Below are 15,949 nucleotides of genomic sequence, written 5' to 3'. Positions count from 1 at the left end.
TTTATTCTTGTAGGACTCTGGGGACTCATCGTAGTGAGTGGCGAGTTTACACTAGTAATGCTGCATGCTAATTATTTGACTTATTCTGGGAGAGATCCCTGATCTTATCTCTGGCATAGTACCTTAGTGACACCGAAGGTATCAATCCACAGACATGGCCGGGGCTCGGGACAGAAGCGCAATCGTCCTACAAGCTACCAGCGTGAATTAAAAATGCGCAAGAAATCTCCCAAAAAGCCTTACTATGATGAAGAAGATCGGGCTGCTCTTAGACGAATGAACAAATTGTAAGAAAACTTCACTGAATAATGAGATTATTACTATATTAAGAGTTTTAAATATCTTTAAAGGTTATAGTACTGTAGGAGATTTTCTGACACACACTTAATATACAATCAACCCTCACGCTCTATAAGAGATTCAGTGTGCGTAAACCTCAGGATATGCAGATTGAGTTAAAAATAGGAATGTACAGTATTCCATAGACCTCCATAATCCATTTTTTTCCACTTTTCTTAATGAAACGGTGATCTGAATTATTATTGTGTACACCAGTCACTTCCCAGCCACAAATACACATTTATTTATAATGTAGATTTATTCATTATGAAAATTACTCTTCTATATTACACATTTGTAATGTGGAAGAGTACTTGTAAGAATATAATCCAAATAAAAAGCAACACTAAGCCTTCAGCAACTTGCAGGTGACAACCCCAGCACTTACGTTATAAACGTTTATCTTTTACCTGAATTTACCCGATAGCCACCATCTTGCCAGTGGCCTCAATGGAGACAGGAGGCTGTTGGCTTGTCAAAGGTGCCCCCCATTTGTCCTGATGATTTTATACTTCTTTGTGGATAATTAACTTTCAGAGTGAGAGACCTGATTGCATTGTGCGTATTCAGTAACAGTGTTTAATTTACCGTTGTGTTCTGCCTACCTACATAATGTATTTGTAATTTATATCATTAATGCTTGAAACATTTAATACCATAAGAATAATTGGCTAATTATGCAGTTTAGTCCAATTGAAATAATGCTCCACAGTGCTTTCTACACAAGATTTAATTTGATGCATGACGTATATCAATTTTAGTAGTACTGTAACTTTATTTTATTTAACAAGTGTATAATTTGTGTGCTTTTTCCATATGTAAGTATACAAACTTAAGCAAGCCCACCTAACCTATTGAAGCTAATGACCATTGATCCTGAAAAGTGTGTACAGTATTTCCAGTGCACTTATTTTCGGTAATTATCCTTCAATTTGTATGCTTATGAGATAATTATGCATAAGAGTATAAATGCATTTATTGTGAATTCATGCTGGAGAGTAGGAAAGTTTCATCAGACTTCAAATTTTATTAAATGAGTTTGATGATTGATGATTGAAACTTTGGTAGTAAATGTTTTTGTGTGACTAGTAATTCATGTTTGATGCAGACGAGTGGATTGGTCATCGGCCGAGGACTCCTTCCTGCTCCTGTGCAAAGTTGCATCTTCCTTCCTCTTCCCGAACATTCGTAGCCAGATGATCACTTTCAGTCTAGTGAGAGACTTGTTGCACGAGAGGTTTCCCGAGGCTCGCAACAAGACCTCGCGGGCATGCCAGAGACGAATCAACTACATCATGAAGAATCCGACGACAGAGGATAATGTAGCCATCTTCCTAGAAGAGGTCAAGCAGGATACTAATATTGTTGCAGAATTTAAGGTTTGTAGTTAAAATGTTCTCATATCTGTGCCATATGACCAGGATCAGAAATAGTCAAGCAGGACACCATTCAGTCACTGGTGCCATAGGTAATTTTAATCATCCAGGAAAGATCATGTAAGGTGTTTGTTACAGAAGGTCACTAACTCGATCCCAAATATGACTGACAAAGGTGCATTCCATAAAAATCAAAATTTTTTAAACTTTCTCTTGGCATTGTAAGTGACTGTTAATAGAGGGTTCCTGCAAATGCCAGTTTGCCTGCCTGATTACCTACACCTCCCTACCACTAGGTGACAGCCTCATGTACATCGCAAGGCTCCAAACCCAAATCTCCTCACATTATCATCGTTTGGGCCGAAAATTTAAAGAGTTGTAATTTAATTTTCAAGATAAATCTAGGGTTGCAAGATGAAGCAATGTCTGCACCACACAAAACCACATTAGGATACCAAATCTCCTTGTCCCTTACTATGTCTTGTGTTATGCTCTCATCAAGTCCACCCATCTTTCCAGCATTCTTCTCCTTGCACACTCTTGAATCTGTTGAATAACCTCTCTCCACTAGTCTACATAACTCCCAGATTCCTTAGTCCCTTTTTTTTAGCACTGCACATGCATCGCATAATGTACATTTTTGCTGTTCTAATTCTTAACTTTACAGCATTTACATTTTTACATTAAAAGAAGAGAATGTGAGGGCATGGTGTGTGCCTTAACATGTCCTAGATACTTATTTTGCAGTCGTATACTCAAAGTTCTATTTATATTTAAGGGTCCAAGACTTCCACGTAACAAGAAGAACATAGAAAATGTGTATGCCAAGCTATTCCGTCGATTAATGAGTCGACTGGTGATCAAGTTCGCTTCAAGTGAGTCGCGCCAGTGTCCAGATCTTCCCGATCTGGCCGAGGAGTTTGAACAGAAATACCGCATCATCAAAGCTTCCTCTTCCCTACGCAACAAACTCAAAGTCAATGAAGTCAACACAATCTCTGATATTGACTTTTATGTGGTCAATGCTCTAATATATGTAAGTACAGTACATTATGTGACCAATGCTCAACTTTTGTATGTAAATCTGTTGTAATTTACAATTGGTTGTCTGGTATATACTATGCTGTATTATATAAGTTTAGTGGCTTGGAGATAGACTTGTCAGTCTCTGTGGGTTGTGGTAACATTACTGTGGGGAAATATTAAGGCCTCTTATCTGATTGATAATTCTTCTTATTGGCTGTACATGCACTGCCATGCCACGTGATCTGAATGCACCCCAGTATCACTTGATGTTTTTTCTTTCTTATTTGTATCTTTTAGCCCGTCATGTTTTTATCTATATATCTCACTTGTATGTGTTTGTCGAGGCAATTTTCAGCCACTCCACATAAGGGGGGGTGATCGTCTTGAAATATTGATGCCAGAATTAGATGCATTTCAGTATAAATATTTATTTATGCTAGCATTACATAATGACAATGGAGCATTATGTATTTTTGTAATTACAGTATATATTCTCTCCAGAAAACTCATTAAATTGTCTATATTTTTTGTTTCCAGAGTTCACTGTGCTCCAAGCATGACAGAGACTCTTATGCCTACCAACTGTACCTGGCATACCAGCAGTACCCTCAAGTTCTCCTCAACTCTGTGTTGACTCGCATGCGTCAAGATCAGATGATCAGCTACAAGAAATGTTACAACCGATCTCTATTTGCCCAGACCTGTCTTCCACTCTCCACATCACCTTTTCAACTTTCAGTGACCTACCTGCATGTCTTCAACTTCAAAGTAAGTTTTATATATTGTTGTCAACTGATTGAATAGTCAATGAAGATTAAGCCACACAAGAGGTGGCACAGGCATGAATAGCCCATAAACCTTGTCAACTATGTTCAGCAGTGGTGTTGTCATGAGCATCACTTGCTATCATTGCTCTTATTCTTCGTATCTACAGTGTACCTTTCCTGCATTCATCATACTAGAATCATTACTAATTCTTTCCCTGTTACTTAGACATTTATATACAGTAGTTTCTTGAAGTTCATCACCTGAGTTTGCTCTTTTATGATATTATGTTCCTAGCAATGCGACTTATTTGCTGGTATCTTCAAAACATATATATAGATACTCTAATCTCTTCCCTGTAAATTTTTTTAATTTGGTAAATTCTGAGATTGCATACCAAGAGACTGTAAATAAAATGTAAGTACTGTAATTGTCAAAAGAAGACACCAAAAAATAACTCGTGAGCTTACGGAAAGCTCTACCAAATTCAAGTTTTGAGTGAAAATAAATGTCTACTTTTAGAGCAAGTCACATACACATTCATTAAGGTATAATCACTAAATGTTCTATTAGCCAGGATCATGATAGTCAAGGCAGAGGTGTCATTTTACAACTGCTCAGCAAGAATCTTTTATTTGGTTGCTGTCGGGTCATTGGTGTTGGGGACGCCATGGAGGAAACCTGTCTATCCCAGAGTAACAATATAAAGGGCTTTCACCAACACATTTGACATCCCTTGAATGTGGATGATTCAGAGGATTAAATTCAAAGAAGCCATAGCCAGTGTCCATTGATGTTAATTTGCTTTTGGCTGTTGTACTGTTTTTATTATACAGTATTATGTGTTGGCTTTTATAAATATTTAAAGCAGGAAATTATCTTTTAATGTAATTATTGTAATAAATTTTCTTCATTTCAGTATCAGTATGAAATATTTAGTCAGTCATGGCAGATGTTCAAGCAGTTGCTGGAGAAGAAACGTGAAGTTGTGCTTAAAAATAGGAATTCTGCCACAGCTGTTGATGTCAAAGGGACTCCTGAGCCCTGTAATGGGAACACTGGATCAGATGGAGTACCAGTGGTGATTCTTCACGAAGGTGGCTTTTGTGCCACCATTGTGGCTCTTATGGCCACTAAGAGGCTCTTCTTTGACATTGTGATCCCAGAACAGATCATTATGATGGATCAGCAGCAACCAATCATGGAGGACCACCACCAGAGTCTACTGGAACGATTCTCTTCACATACACAGATGTCTGGCCGAGATATTAAGGATTTAGATGGATCCTTCCTTGACTATATAAATGTCCCATGTCCATCTTCATCTAACATTGGGGGTGATGTTGCAGCTAAAACCAAAGGAACACACATAGTTAAGGAAAAGCTGAAAGACCTAAAAGAATCTCAGTCTCCAAACGAAGAGAGCAGCAAAACAAGTGAGCTAGCAAAGAGGAAATTGGTAGGAAATGATAAAGAGAAAATTAAAAAAGCTAAACTCAGTCAAGACAGTTTAGAAAAAGTGGAATTAGTAGCTACAACATCGCTACACGATGCTAAGCGCACCACCAGATCCCTCCGTAAATCCTCAAAAGAAGAACCAGTGATGGCAAAACCAAGTTCTGTGGACAAAGCTACAGTGAAGACAAAATTAAACCAAGCATCAAGAGAGAGGACAGGTTCAGTGATGAAGGTGAAGCAAGAAGGTGTGGAAGAGGCAGCACTGGATGAAAATATCGAGGACATGCAAGACACGGAGGATAGTTTCCAACAGGGTGATGTGTCTTCTGCAGAAGAAGACTTGGATGCCACTGGCTCTCAGGTGAGAAATGGCTTCACTGTGTAATACTTTGCTTTGTGGGTTACATCTTGGGAAAGTCAGTAAGTGTCTTTGGAGGACCTTGATAAGCCTATGTACAGGCTTCCTGTCCCTGACAACAAGAATATATAAACATGTAGATAAGAGTAAAGCCTTATTTGTAAATGACATTTCACCTGCAAGAGCTTTTTCAAATCTAACTCGTACACTGGGCATAGTTAGTCTGTCACGATAATTTACGTGACAGGGTTGACACATGTAGAATCTTTAATTAATTTGTAATAGTACTGGTAATTTGTTTAGGAGATGTATCTGTATACTGTTCTGTTCAGTACTGTACTTCTGATATTTTTAGGGTCGAGGAAGCCAGTCATCGGCCTCACGCCTTGGACTCTATATGATGAGAGATCAGCTGACTCTGGCCGAGGTGAACCAAATCAACATCCAGCATGCACAAGAGCACCTGGTGGTCAACGCCTGTGAGATAACCTGTCGCCTCAGACCACCACCTGAGCAGCAAGATGAGTTTGATAGAGCAGTGACAAATGATGTAGATGCAATTGACAACATGTTGCTTCCGTTACCCAAAAAAGTAGTTTCAGAAGCTTTAGAACAGAGGAAAAAGTAAGTTTTTTAAGTTTTTTAAAGTACAGAAAGAGTAGCAGTCCTAGTGCTTCAGAATAATGTATAGTTAGCTCACTTAATTCCATAAAATGTCACTTCTTGATTTCTATGTAGAATGTCGTGTGTTTAATCTCGGCTTTTATTTTATGCTGAGGTAAAGTTAAGGAAGTAAATTGTGGAATGATTAAACAAGACAAAAATTTAATAACATGACAAAGTAAATGTGAATTGTTGATAAAAATAAGTTTGTCTTTAGAGTACAGTATTACAAGTAATGTGAGTAGGAGTTAGCTTTGAACTCCTATGAATATGAAAAGAAAATTCGTCCGGTCAAAACTATTTTAGAATGTTACATTGCATACCTTGACAAATTACTCCTATACTGTTCTCGAGTCAAGGCTCCTCGAATGCTACCATAAGGCAGGAACTGTTACAGCATCACGATAATGGTGAATCACAATGCTCTTGCGATGTTCCTTTTGAAACCTGATGAGGCTCATTGTAAGTTGTATTATCAGAGACAACGGTTAGGGAAGGGAGATGATGAGCCAGTCTTGTGTGCCACTAAGGGATCTGCCTGCTGTGATACACAGCAGTGAGTCATACTATCAACACCCTCTGTGAATGGCAATTCTCAACACACGAAACCCTGATTAGCAATGAAAAATAGTTGATCAAGTAGGTTACTGCCACCACTATAGTACTGAGTAGTCGTATCCTACTGGTAAACAGTGAGGAGCTAGAGCCTTACTTTCTGGCCTGTGACTTCCCTGGCACATCATATGGTCTGCAGTGACCAAAAGTTATGTTTTGTTGTTTACTAGTTTTTCCATTCAAACTGTTGTCACTGAAGAGATCTAGCCTTGCTCCTGCAGCTTGCTTCACAGAGTTTATCTAGTAACTTAGTTTTTTGTCATTGGTTATATAGTTCTACTATAGCATAGTTCCAGGAATATTGTCCCTGGTGTTGTTTGCTGATGACCATTGGCACCAGTGTTACCTCCACTGAAGTTTGTTGTTGGTTGAGCATGGATGGGATTCCTCTAAGGTTGTACAGTACTTTGCTTTGGTTATGTTCTAGGAACTTTATTCCAAGACTGTACCATGGCACTGAGCTCCCACATGTCTTGACATATGCGAGCAAGGGACCCTAATGTCTGCCTTAACAGACATTAGGGTCCCTGGTTCATTTTTGCTATTGCATATCGACAAGATGGCTCTTCCCTACTGGCTTTTTGTTTGAGTGTAGTAGGGCTTTGTTTTTGTTTTTACTTTGTTGTTATTCATCATTGGGCTAGATTTAGCCCATTTTGTCATCTTTTCTCTGAATGAAGTTTGCAACTTAAAACAATAGCAGATATAACCATATTTTTCATCATTTGTTTAAAACACCATATGATAATAGTCGGAAATGACTACACAGGTAATCTAATTGGTCTGGGAATTAACATTTGATGATACCCGACCTTTAAGTGTTAAGTATTAGGGAGTTATTGAGGGATGCCCAAAAGAGGAATGTTTCATTACATTCAGTGCTGTATTATTATTATTATTATTATTATTATTATTATTATTATTATTATTATTATTATTATTATTACTGTATTACTATTATTTCTTTTTTTCAGCATTTATTTATCTATAATTTATATTCTCAATACTGTACTACTTAATACTGATTATAATTACAAAATGAGGATATATTTTTTACAGAGTAACACTTGAGGACTGGAAGCAACTGGATGACGTTTTGAGCAAATGGCAAGAAGAAGGCCAGAGTGCCGAGCATTTGGACTTTGTGAGAGAGGTCTACGAGTACATCAATTCCTGCCGGGATATTGGCGCTTCTGTCAAGAATCTTAAGGTAACAGTTGTGCCACATCTTGTACTGCAATAGTTCCATGTTCTATTGTGAGTACTGTATAATAGTTGCAGATTACCTACTTTCTTCCAAAGGATAGAACATTTTTAACATGAAACAATTGTATTTTAACCTTCCCAGTTTTCTATATCCTTGGGATAAAACAAGTACTGTATAGGTATTTAAGTTTTCGTATTCAGTAATTTGTTATACCTATGTAGACACCCTTCACACTGTGAGGCAGAGGGAAAGAGGGATAAACTGATGGAAATTGTCATGGCCATTTTGCAAGTGGTTGAAATTTAGTTTCAACTAGTGGAAAAAATAAGAGTGAAATGAAAAACTATTCTTGAGCAAGTTTCTCACTTTGTCCTGGAGCTGAGAGAGTAGCAAGTGAGCCAGTGACAAGCCTATTGGCTACTTTTCACTACTCTCAGCACCATTCTGGAAAAGTGGCAAACTCCTGCACAAGCCAACACTAAGAGCAACACAGAAAACACTTAAGTAAATCATGAACTCCTCAGCAATGGTTCTCGCTTGGCGACAGAGCCCAAAGTTATTGCCTGGTCTGGGTTCATCTCGAACCCGGAGAGGAAGATAACTCCTCTGAGAAGTTAACTCGGATGGAAACCAAGTGTCACAGGGAAGGTGGCCCCTAGAACATAAACCGAGGCAGATAATGTAGCAGTTAATAAGAGACCTGCAAGCTCTTGGAAACCGTTAATGGCACTTAACCCCAGCACAGCATTGAAGGTCTAAGGAAATTCTGCCCATTTATCTTTAACAATTACTGGTCTCTCGGAAAAACAAGGGCAGTAAGTCCCGGGTACCTTGTACTGATTAGTCTGACCAATAGGACACACCTGCCACCACTATGTACATAGGTTTGTCCCCCTTCTGTATATAAGTTTCACTTATCTGTATAGAGGTTTGCCCCTTCTGTGTACATAGTTTTAGATAATTAAAATATGGTATAACAAGTATATTTAATATACAAAATCTACGTTATCATTACAAAAATGTATAAATCTGCTTTGCTTTCTAAATAATACACACATGAATTCCAGATTTTTAGAATATAGTACTGTATAGAACCGGAAGAAATACTTGTACTTGATATTTGTACTGTTATATGTGAATATTTTATATGAAAAACATAAATTTTTCAAACAACTTATTTTGTCTAGACTCCTTAGTTATACATGCATGTTGTTCTATGTCAAGTTCCAACAAGTTTGCTGTGATGATATGGTACATGAGCTGTGCAGCTGGTGCTTGCTCACTATGAATAGTCACCATTATACCCATGAGGAGGGGAAGGTGAACGTATTACCACATGTTCACAATACAGTACCAGCTTTACCCTACTTGAGAATGTGTAGAAAGGAGAGAGAGAGAGACTCATGAGCTGGGTGGAGGGATAGAGTTTATAGGCAAGATAGGTATTTGTAGGATTTTTTATAGCGTCAGGTTTGTACTGGAGAGAGAGATGACAATGCATTATGAGATGGGAGGCAGGTTGTTTAATCAGCTGAACAGGTTAACCATCATGCGGTGTGGAAACAATTTATTTGTTTAAACTTTACAGAAAATGTTTGGAGACAGATCATTCAGCATTACGAGTGTGGTGGCTTTGATGGAGAAGGCTTTACTGGTGCTGCGTGTGGGTGTGGCTGTGGTGCGCTGGGTCACTATGCATTACACCAAACCTTGGCTTATTCATACTAACAAGATCACGAGGTTAGTAGGAGGATCTTCTCTCTTCCACAACAGTTTCTCAACTGCTTTATTTATTGATATCCATGATTATTAAGAAATAATTAAAGTTAGGAAAGTTATTGTTGCCAAATAACAATATTTGGTAACAATAACAATGTGTTATTGTTGCATCTTCACCTGCATGTTGTTGTTGCCAAATAACCATAAATGTTGGGAAGGGTGACCCCTTGATGCTACACATTGCTTTTCTGCACGAGTTTATCAGGATAAATCAAAATTTCTTTTCTTCAGAGTGAGTCGGCAGAGTGTACGACTACAGGGTGTATATCGCATGAACTTGAAGAATGCTGACAAAGGATCAAAGCCTAGCAATAATCAAGGCACAGGAAATGTAGCAGAAGTTAATTCTGAAAATGACAAAGATTTGAAGGTAGGCTGTACAAGGAAGTCTATTATGGATCCTGTCTAGTGATTGTTTGCAAAGATACTACATTTGCTGTTATGAAATCATGTTTAATTTGTTTTCATTACCATTAGTGCACTGCAGCTATATATTTGAAGTTTACCATTAGTATCCATTATCTTACACGGCATTGGTATACCTTGTCAGGTACATTAAGTCTGGCTTATTTAGGTCTTCATAGCAACAGTAAGTATTGTCAGAACCCATTGCCTCAGATACAAGAACAAGACATTCAGGAAGGACACTGCTGTTTTTCCCTGAATATTTTTTAGCATTTTCTTCAACCATCCCAAATTTGTTTACTTATTTATTTTATAAAATTGGACGGCTGCTGTTAAAGTTGTCTTTAGTTAAATGAAATGTTGTGAATTGTACACTAATTGTTATTTGTTTTATTCAGTACAGTATTTTATTTTTTTTAATTACTTTCAGGAGCAAAGTAGCATGGATGACAAGGAAAGTGTCATCCAAGATGCTGACCAGGAAACTTGCGAGGTATCTTCTCCCGTACCGCATGGTGATACCTTGCCACTTCATCCCACAAGTGAGATCACCAATACAGAGAGTCTTGACACACATGAAGGTAAGACAATTTTATGTTAAGACTATTAGTTTTGTTGTAAATGTGTCTTTAACATTTATAACTTGGTGACTGTTAAGTTACAAATGGTAGCTATTAATTAGCGATTGTTCTACCACCAGATATATGTCAGGCTAGCCACTGCCACTCTGATATGCCACCTAATTCTATAATTGCACCAGACATACCGCTTGGTGATGGTGATAACAAGGGCTACTTGACATTAAGAACTAAGAATTTTTGCTACTACCATCTCCATGAAAACAAACACTCTCTACTTAGAGCTTAGAATTCTTTTGATTAATTACTCTAATTACCTGTCAATGACTCGTGGAGTGAAGCAAAAGACAGCAGATGGATGTGACTCTCCCTCAACTATTTTGATACTTTAACTCTAGTTATAGCCGATGTAAATTAATTCAACAGTTAGTAACAAATCGATATGTACTGGGATCAGTTAGATATTCCTTAGTGAGTTAATGAGTATAGATAATGATCAGGGCTATTGCTGACCAGCCCAATCTTATGACATGCAGGGGAAGAGGGGGGGGGGAGGTTGCCCACTGATACTCCAGGGAAAAATATAATAGTAAGTTTATTAAATGCAAATTATATCCTAAGCTAGGAAAATCCCTATGGCAATGAACGACAGTAGTGTGTTCAGAGGTGTTATGAACACAGATAAAGCAATTTATCATACATGCAGTTGGAGTGCAGGCGATGAGTCACAATAACGTGGCTGAAGTATGTTGACCAGACCACACACTAGAAGTTGAAGGGACGACGACGTTTCGGTCCGTCCTGGACCATTCTCAAGTCGATTCGTGCCTTCAACTTGTAGTGTGTGGTCTGGTCAACATGCAGTTGGAGTAATACACAGGCTGAGTTGGTAATGCCTGTTCCTTTAGCCAAAAGCACAATCCCCCACATGCCCCCATGGCTCAAAGCACACAAACTACTAAACTGTACTCTGGAGCTCAATGAGACTCTGCCCCTTGGCACCACAGTGAACTTATCACAGAGCCAGGACAACTAGGCCTATTTTACCCAACCAATGAAAAGGCTGGCTAAGTCACTGGAGTATAGGCACTCTGACTCTGGGGGTGTGGCCTTCTCCCTAATTGGCAGTTCACTAGGTAGGGAAGAATACCATGCATTTTTACTGAAGAGCCTGCTCCAGGGCTCTGCCTACACACATTTGTCACCTGACAGGCTGGCATGTCATGAGGGAATACAAGGTCTACTGTTCATACGGCAGAGCTGGTGGAGCCTGGAAGATGTCATTCACACTGCCCATAAAGGTTTGACAAGTTTAATGGCTCTGTAACCACAGTGAAGAAAAGGCAATTTCTGGAATTTTTACACCTGATCAATGACCATTTCTCAATTGTCACTTACATGGCTCGCATGGATTAAAAAAAAAAGTTTATGCTACCTCTCCCATTTGTGTGTACCTGAATGACCTCTTCCCCTTCTTTGTGTAAACAGAGAAGGGGAAGAGAATGGTGATGACCTCTCACTTGATCATACAAAGGAGGGATAACGAGAGATGGAGAGAACAAGAGGACCTTCCCTGAATTATTACACTGAAGGAAGTAATGATCATGACAATCCTGTAGGAATAGAATGCAGATTTCAACTCAAAAGCTCTGGCTAGGGGATTAACAAAAGGCACCAGAGCTGAGGTGTAACAGCCCCATATGGTGCAAAGCATCGAGGGAGAAGCTGTGGAATAGACTTGGTAGCCATAATCTAGTTTAGACAGTACAAGAGAAGAGTGCATATCGAGGTGGGCCCGTCCATCGGCTCCCTAGGGTATATGGGATGAGACTTTGAGGCCTTAGAGCATTCAGTTCTGATATGAGAGACATGGGGGCAATCAAGACAAGTTAAAGATTAACCCCAAGAGTTTAACAATGTGCTTATACAGAAAGGGATTTCCATAAAGCAATAATGGGATGAGGAAGGCTATGCTTCTGGGTAAAAGTCATAGTACGATTCTTAGTTGGAGAACTTGAAGCTGTGACTATTAGCCCTGGACGACACGTTATCGATTGCAAGTTGGATTCGGCGCTGGATGAAGGAGAAGTTGTCACCTGAAGGTAAGGGAAATCAAATTGAAATGTAGCAGACCACATGGTTACATTTGTTTAGTGAGTGATGGCTAAGATGTGGGATACAAGACATCAGATACCTATTGCAATTATTACTGTCAACCTTCTAAAGCTTCATCATACCTGCTCATAAAGTCTTAAAGATGTGGATGTAATTGTTAGACAAGTAGATATAGCCAAAAAGTGAACCATTAGTGAAGAAAATACTTGGTACCCATTTTACAAGTGAGGTAGATAAGCCTCCAATCAGTTAGCCTCTTGTAAGTTGGCATACCTGTGTTCATGGGCAATAGAGGCTAATCAATCTGTTGTAAAGTGGATTATAAATTTTGAGTACTCAAATTTGTTTCTGCTTGTAATTAATTGCCTAACCCATTACAGGTCCGAGAGTTGCCCCAGTTGGCAGCACCTCTGGAGATGAAAAAGTGAACACATCACTATTAACTGCTGATACTTGTGGTAATAATACGTCTGTCACCACTATGGCTCAATCTGCAACAGAAAGTAATGCTGCCACTTTGAGCACAAGTTTTGCCGATGGTGCTGGCAAAATACTGGAGGAGGTTGGAGCCGGCAGCTCTTCAGACTTGATAAACACTGAAGATATCACTTTCCAAACATCCAGGCGTTCCAGGAGGATCTTAGGGAGAAGTGATAAGATGAGCAATGGAGCAGGTAAGAATTAACATTAGTCATAATTATCAATTTGATATGAAACTTCGTTGACAAGAAGTTTTTACATATGACAAGTGATAGTAAAGATAAATCAATAATTGAATGTGTATAGAGATCTTCAAATAGAGACAATGTTTTTGAGCATTATTCTTGTAATTTATAATACTGTACTGCATTATGAGGAATTGAAATTAACACTGCAAGTGTATTTATTTATACTTCCCTACATTATGGTCTAATTTCTGGCCTGCTGTATCTCATTCTGAGGCTCCCTAAGGAAAGATGGTGTCCATAAGAGAGGATCGTGTATAGTCAGGCAGAAAAATGCATAGTCATAAAGTGACTGAGAATCATGGTTGAACTTTCAAACCAGCCCAGAATGACTGACAGGAGTTCATACATAAACTCTCAATCCCTTCCAAACTGAGATTAACAAAGTGGCTGCTAAGGAGCACTGGATAATATCGGCTGGATTGCTCGGATACTCAAAGTTACCACTCGTGGACAACCTCGCATACTTTTTGACTGTTCCATGTCAGTTGACAGATGCGGACTGGCTTTCATTGAGTGTTTCTAATACGCTGCACTCTTCTGGCTTTATTTTTGTTTATTTTTTGCACAGGTGCATACAGGAACAGATGACTCTAGTTAGTAGGCTGAGAGCTTTCCTATCCCATAGCTCATGGTAAGCCTTATCCACTAGTTTCCCTGGAATGCAACCTTCCAATTATTTAAAAATCAGTTACCTAATTATTGCTGGGTGAGTGTGTTAGCACTGCAGCAGTGGTATGACTTAGCACATTAACATAACTTATCATCAGATAGGGCTTTAGGTGTTTGTAGGCACATTAAGGGCTCGTGGGTATTATGCTCGGTCAGTTGTATCTTCAACAGTGTTGTGTGGAAGATGGTCTGATTTGTGTACTAAACAGATTACCCCTTTGACCCAGTTAGTTAACTTTAGTTTACTCAAATTAATCGGCTCTTGGAGCGGTGTATCTTTACCTGCCTCCTCACCTGATTGGTTGGCTCAGTGTCGTGGACTCTGCAGGCCTGTTTGTTCTCCGGTGGGCCCTTGGGTCCTTCAGATTTTGTTTCAAGCTGTTGTTCTGTTTTTTCCTGTCTCCCTATGGTCTCTTCAGGTGCTGAGGTGGCCTCATTCTCCCATCAGTCTTACCTAGATTGGTTATCTTCTCTCCTGGGTGTGTGCAAGTCCTGGGCGTGTGCAAGTCCTGGCTCTTGCTTCATGAGGCCTGAGATTCATCCTTCCTTTAGGATCAGGGCCGAGCATGACTGTTTTGGTGCTTTATTGGCATTAATTTGTTGGCTCCAGGATTGCTTTTTATTGGCCTCAGTCCTTTAGTTGCCCTCTGTTGGGGGCATCTCTCTTCTTTAGTCCATTTTTAGGTCTTTACTTCCCTACACTGGTCCCTGCCACGTCTGGCATACGTCAATGTCTCAATTCATTTTCCTTCATGTGTGGGTCATGGATCTATTGTATCAGCTAGTTCTGTCAGCCATGTTTAAGAAATTGAAGAAGATTGCTTTGTTCAATCTCACTTTGTGACTAGTCTTTTTTCTGGATTCCAGCATGGTTTGCCGTCTCCTCCCTCTGCTGACTACCACCAATGGACTCGGTGCTTCTCCTAGCTCTGTTTTGGTTTGCAGGGATGCTTTCTGGAAATATGTTGGGTCTCTTGACTATGCAACTTGAGTTGCTGGGAAAGTACCCCCTCCCCATTGGGGAAGGGGTACTTGGACCATTGGGCAAGTGGGGGGGAAATATGATTTTATTTTTCTCCAACGTTTTCCGGATCCCTTTTGTAGCATGGGCAAGTTGTCCTCTTTTCTGCTGTTGCCCTTCTAACGGTTAGGATTAATTCTTGCCCAAGGGATCAACAGAATGGTCTAAACTCAGAAATAAGTTTTTGAGTGTAGATGAAAAAGCTGCTTTGAGCATCCCACACAAGTCTCTCCTAGCCTCTCCTTTTTTCCTATTATATACTATGCCTTTCTAGGAGTGCCTCAAAAGGAACGTAAGGTGGGATCACCTGCTATCCATTGTGTACCTGAGGTTGCTGCCACTTGATGGGTGGTGGTGGCAACCAGTTAATTAGCTCTTAGTAGCTGTAACAAAGCTATTCTTGAATGAGTCTTATTCCTGGTGTTGCTTTGAGGAGTTGTTTAAAAGAAGGTTCCTCTGTCAGTCATTCCAGGATGCATTGAGAATTCTCCAGTGTTCTCTACCCCGAGCCTTAGCTTTGGAAAAACAAGTTCTCCGGGAATGCAACCCTTGTGTAGAGTGACAGCTTACCACATATTTTTGTTTTGCTTCTCTGCCTCGGCATATTCTTTCGCTGTCAGTTTTTTTTATGTTAATATCTCACTACAGTATTTATTAAATGATATAAACTAATTGATTTATGTTCTCATTCTCATTCAAATTATTTTGGGGAAGAAACTCAAGCTGAAGGTGGGAAGCCTGTGCGACACATTCACTCCTTTTTGGCCATGCGCAAGAGGAAGTACAGAAGAGATGAAGAAGTTTCCAAAGAAATGGAGAAAACAATCAAGCAGCATCAGAATGTGTA

General features: G+C 39.3%; 1 protein-coding gene across 1 annotated transcript in view; it reads left to right on the top strand.

Annotated features, from left to right (window-relative positions):
* Positions 1-15,949, top strand: part of LOC123766792 (general transcription factor 3C polypeptide 1) — a 39,779-nt gene that overhangs the window by 20,025 nt on the left and 3,805 nt on the right. Inside the window, 12 exon segments of the mRNA XM_045756179.2 lie at positions 153-287; positions 1,448-1,718; positions 2,494-2,751; positions 3,279-3,509; positions 4,426-5,325; positions 5,678-5,946; positions 7,660-7,810; positions 9,396-9,547; positions 9,818-9,956; positions 10,422-10,572; positions 13,065-13,358; positions 15,817-15,946. Coding sequence (XP_045612135.2) covers positions 153-287; positions 1,448-1,718; positions 2,494-2,751; positions 3,279-3,509; positions 4,426-5,325; positions 5,678-5,946; positions 7,660-7,810; positions 9,396-9,547; positions 9,818-9,956; positions 10,422-10,572; positions 13,065-13,358; positions 15,817-15,946 — 3,081 coding nt within the window.

Source organism: Procambarus clarkii, chromosome 60 (genome assembly GCF_040958095.1).
Source record: "Procambarus clarkii isolate CNS0578487 chromosome 60, FALCON_Pclarkii_2.0, whole genome shotgun sequence".
Classification (NCBI taxonomy): Eukaryota; Metazoa; Arthropoda; class Malacostraca; order Decapoda; family Cambaridae; genus Procambarus; species Procambarus clarkii.
Note: the sequence above shows the minus strand (reverse complement) of the source record. Positions and strands in the feature narration are given on the sequence as shown.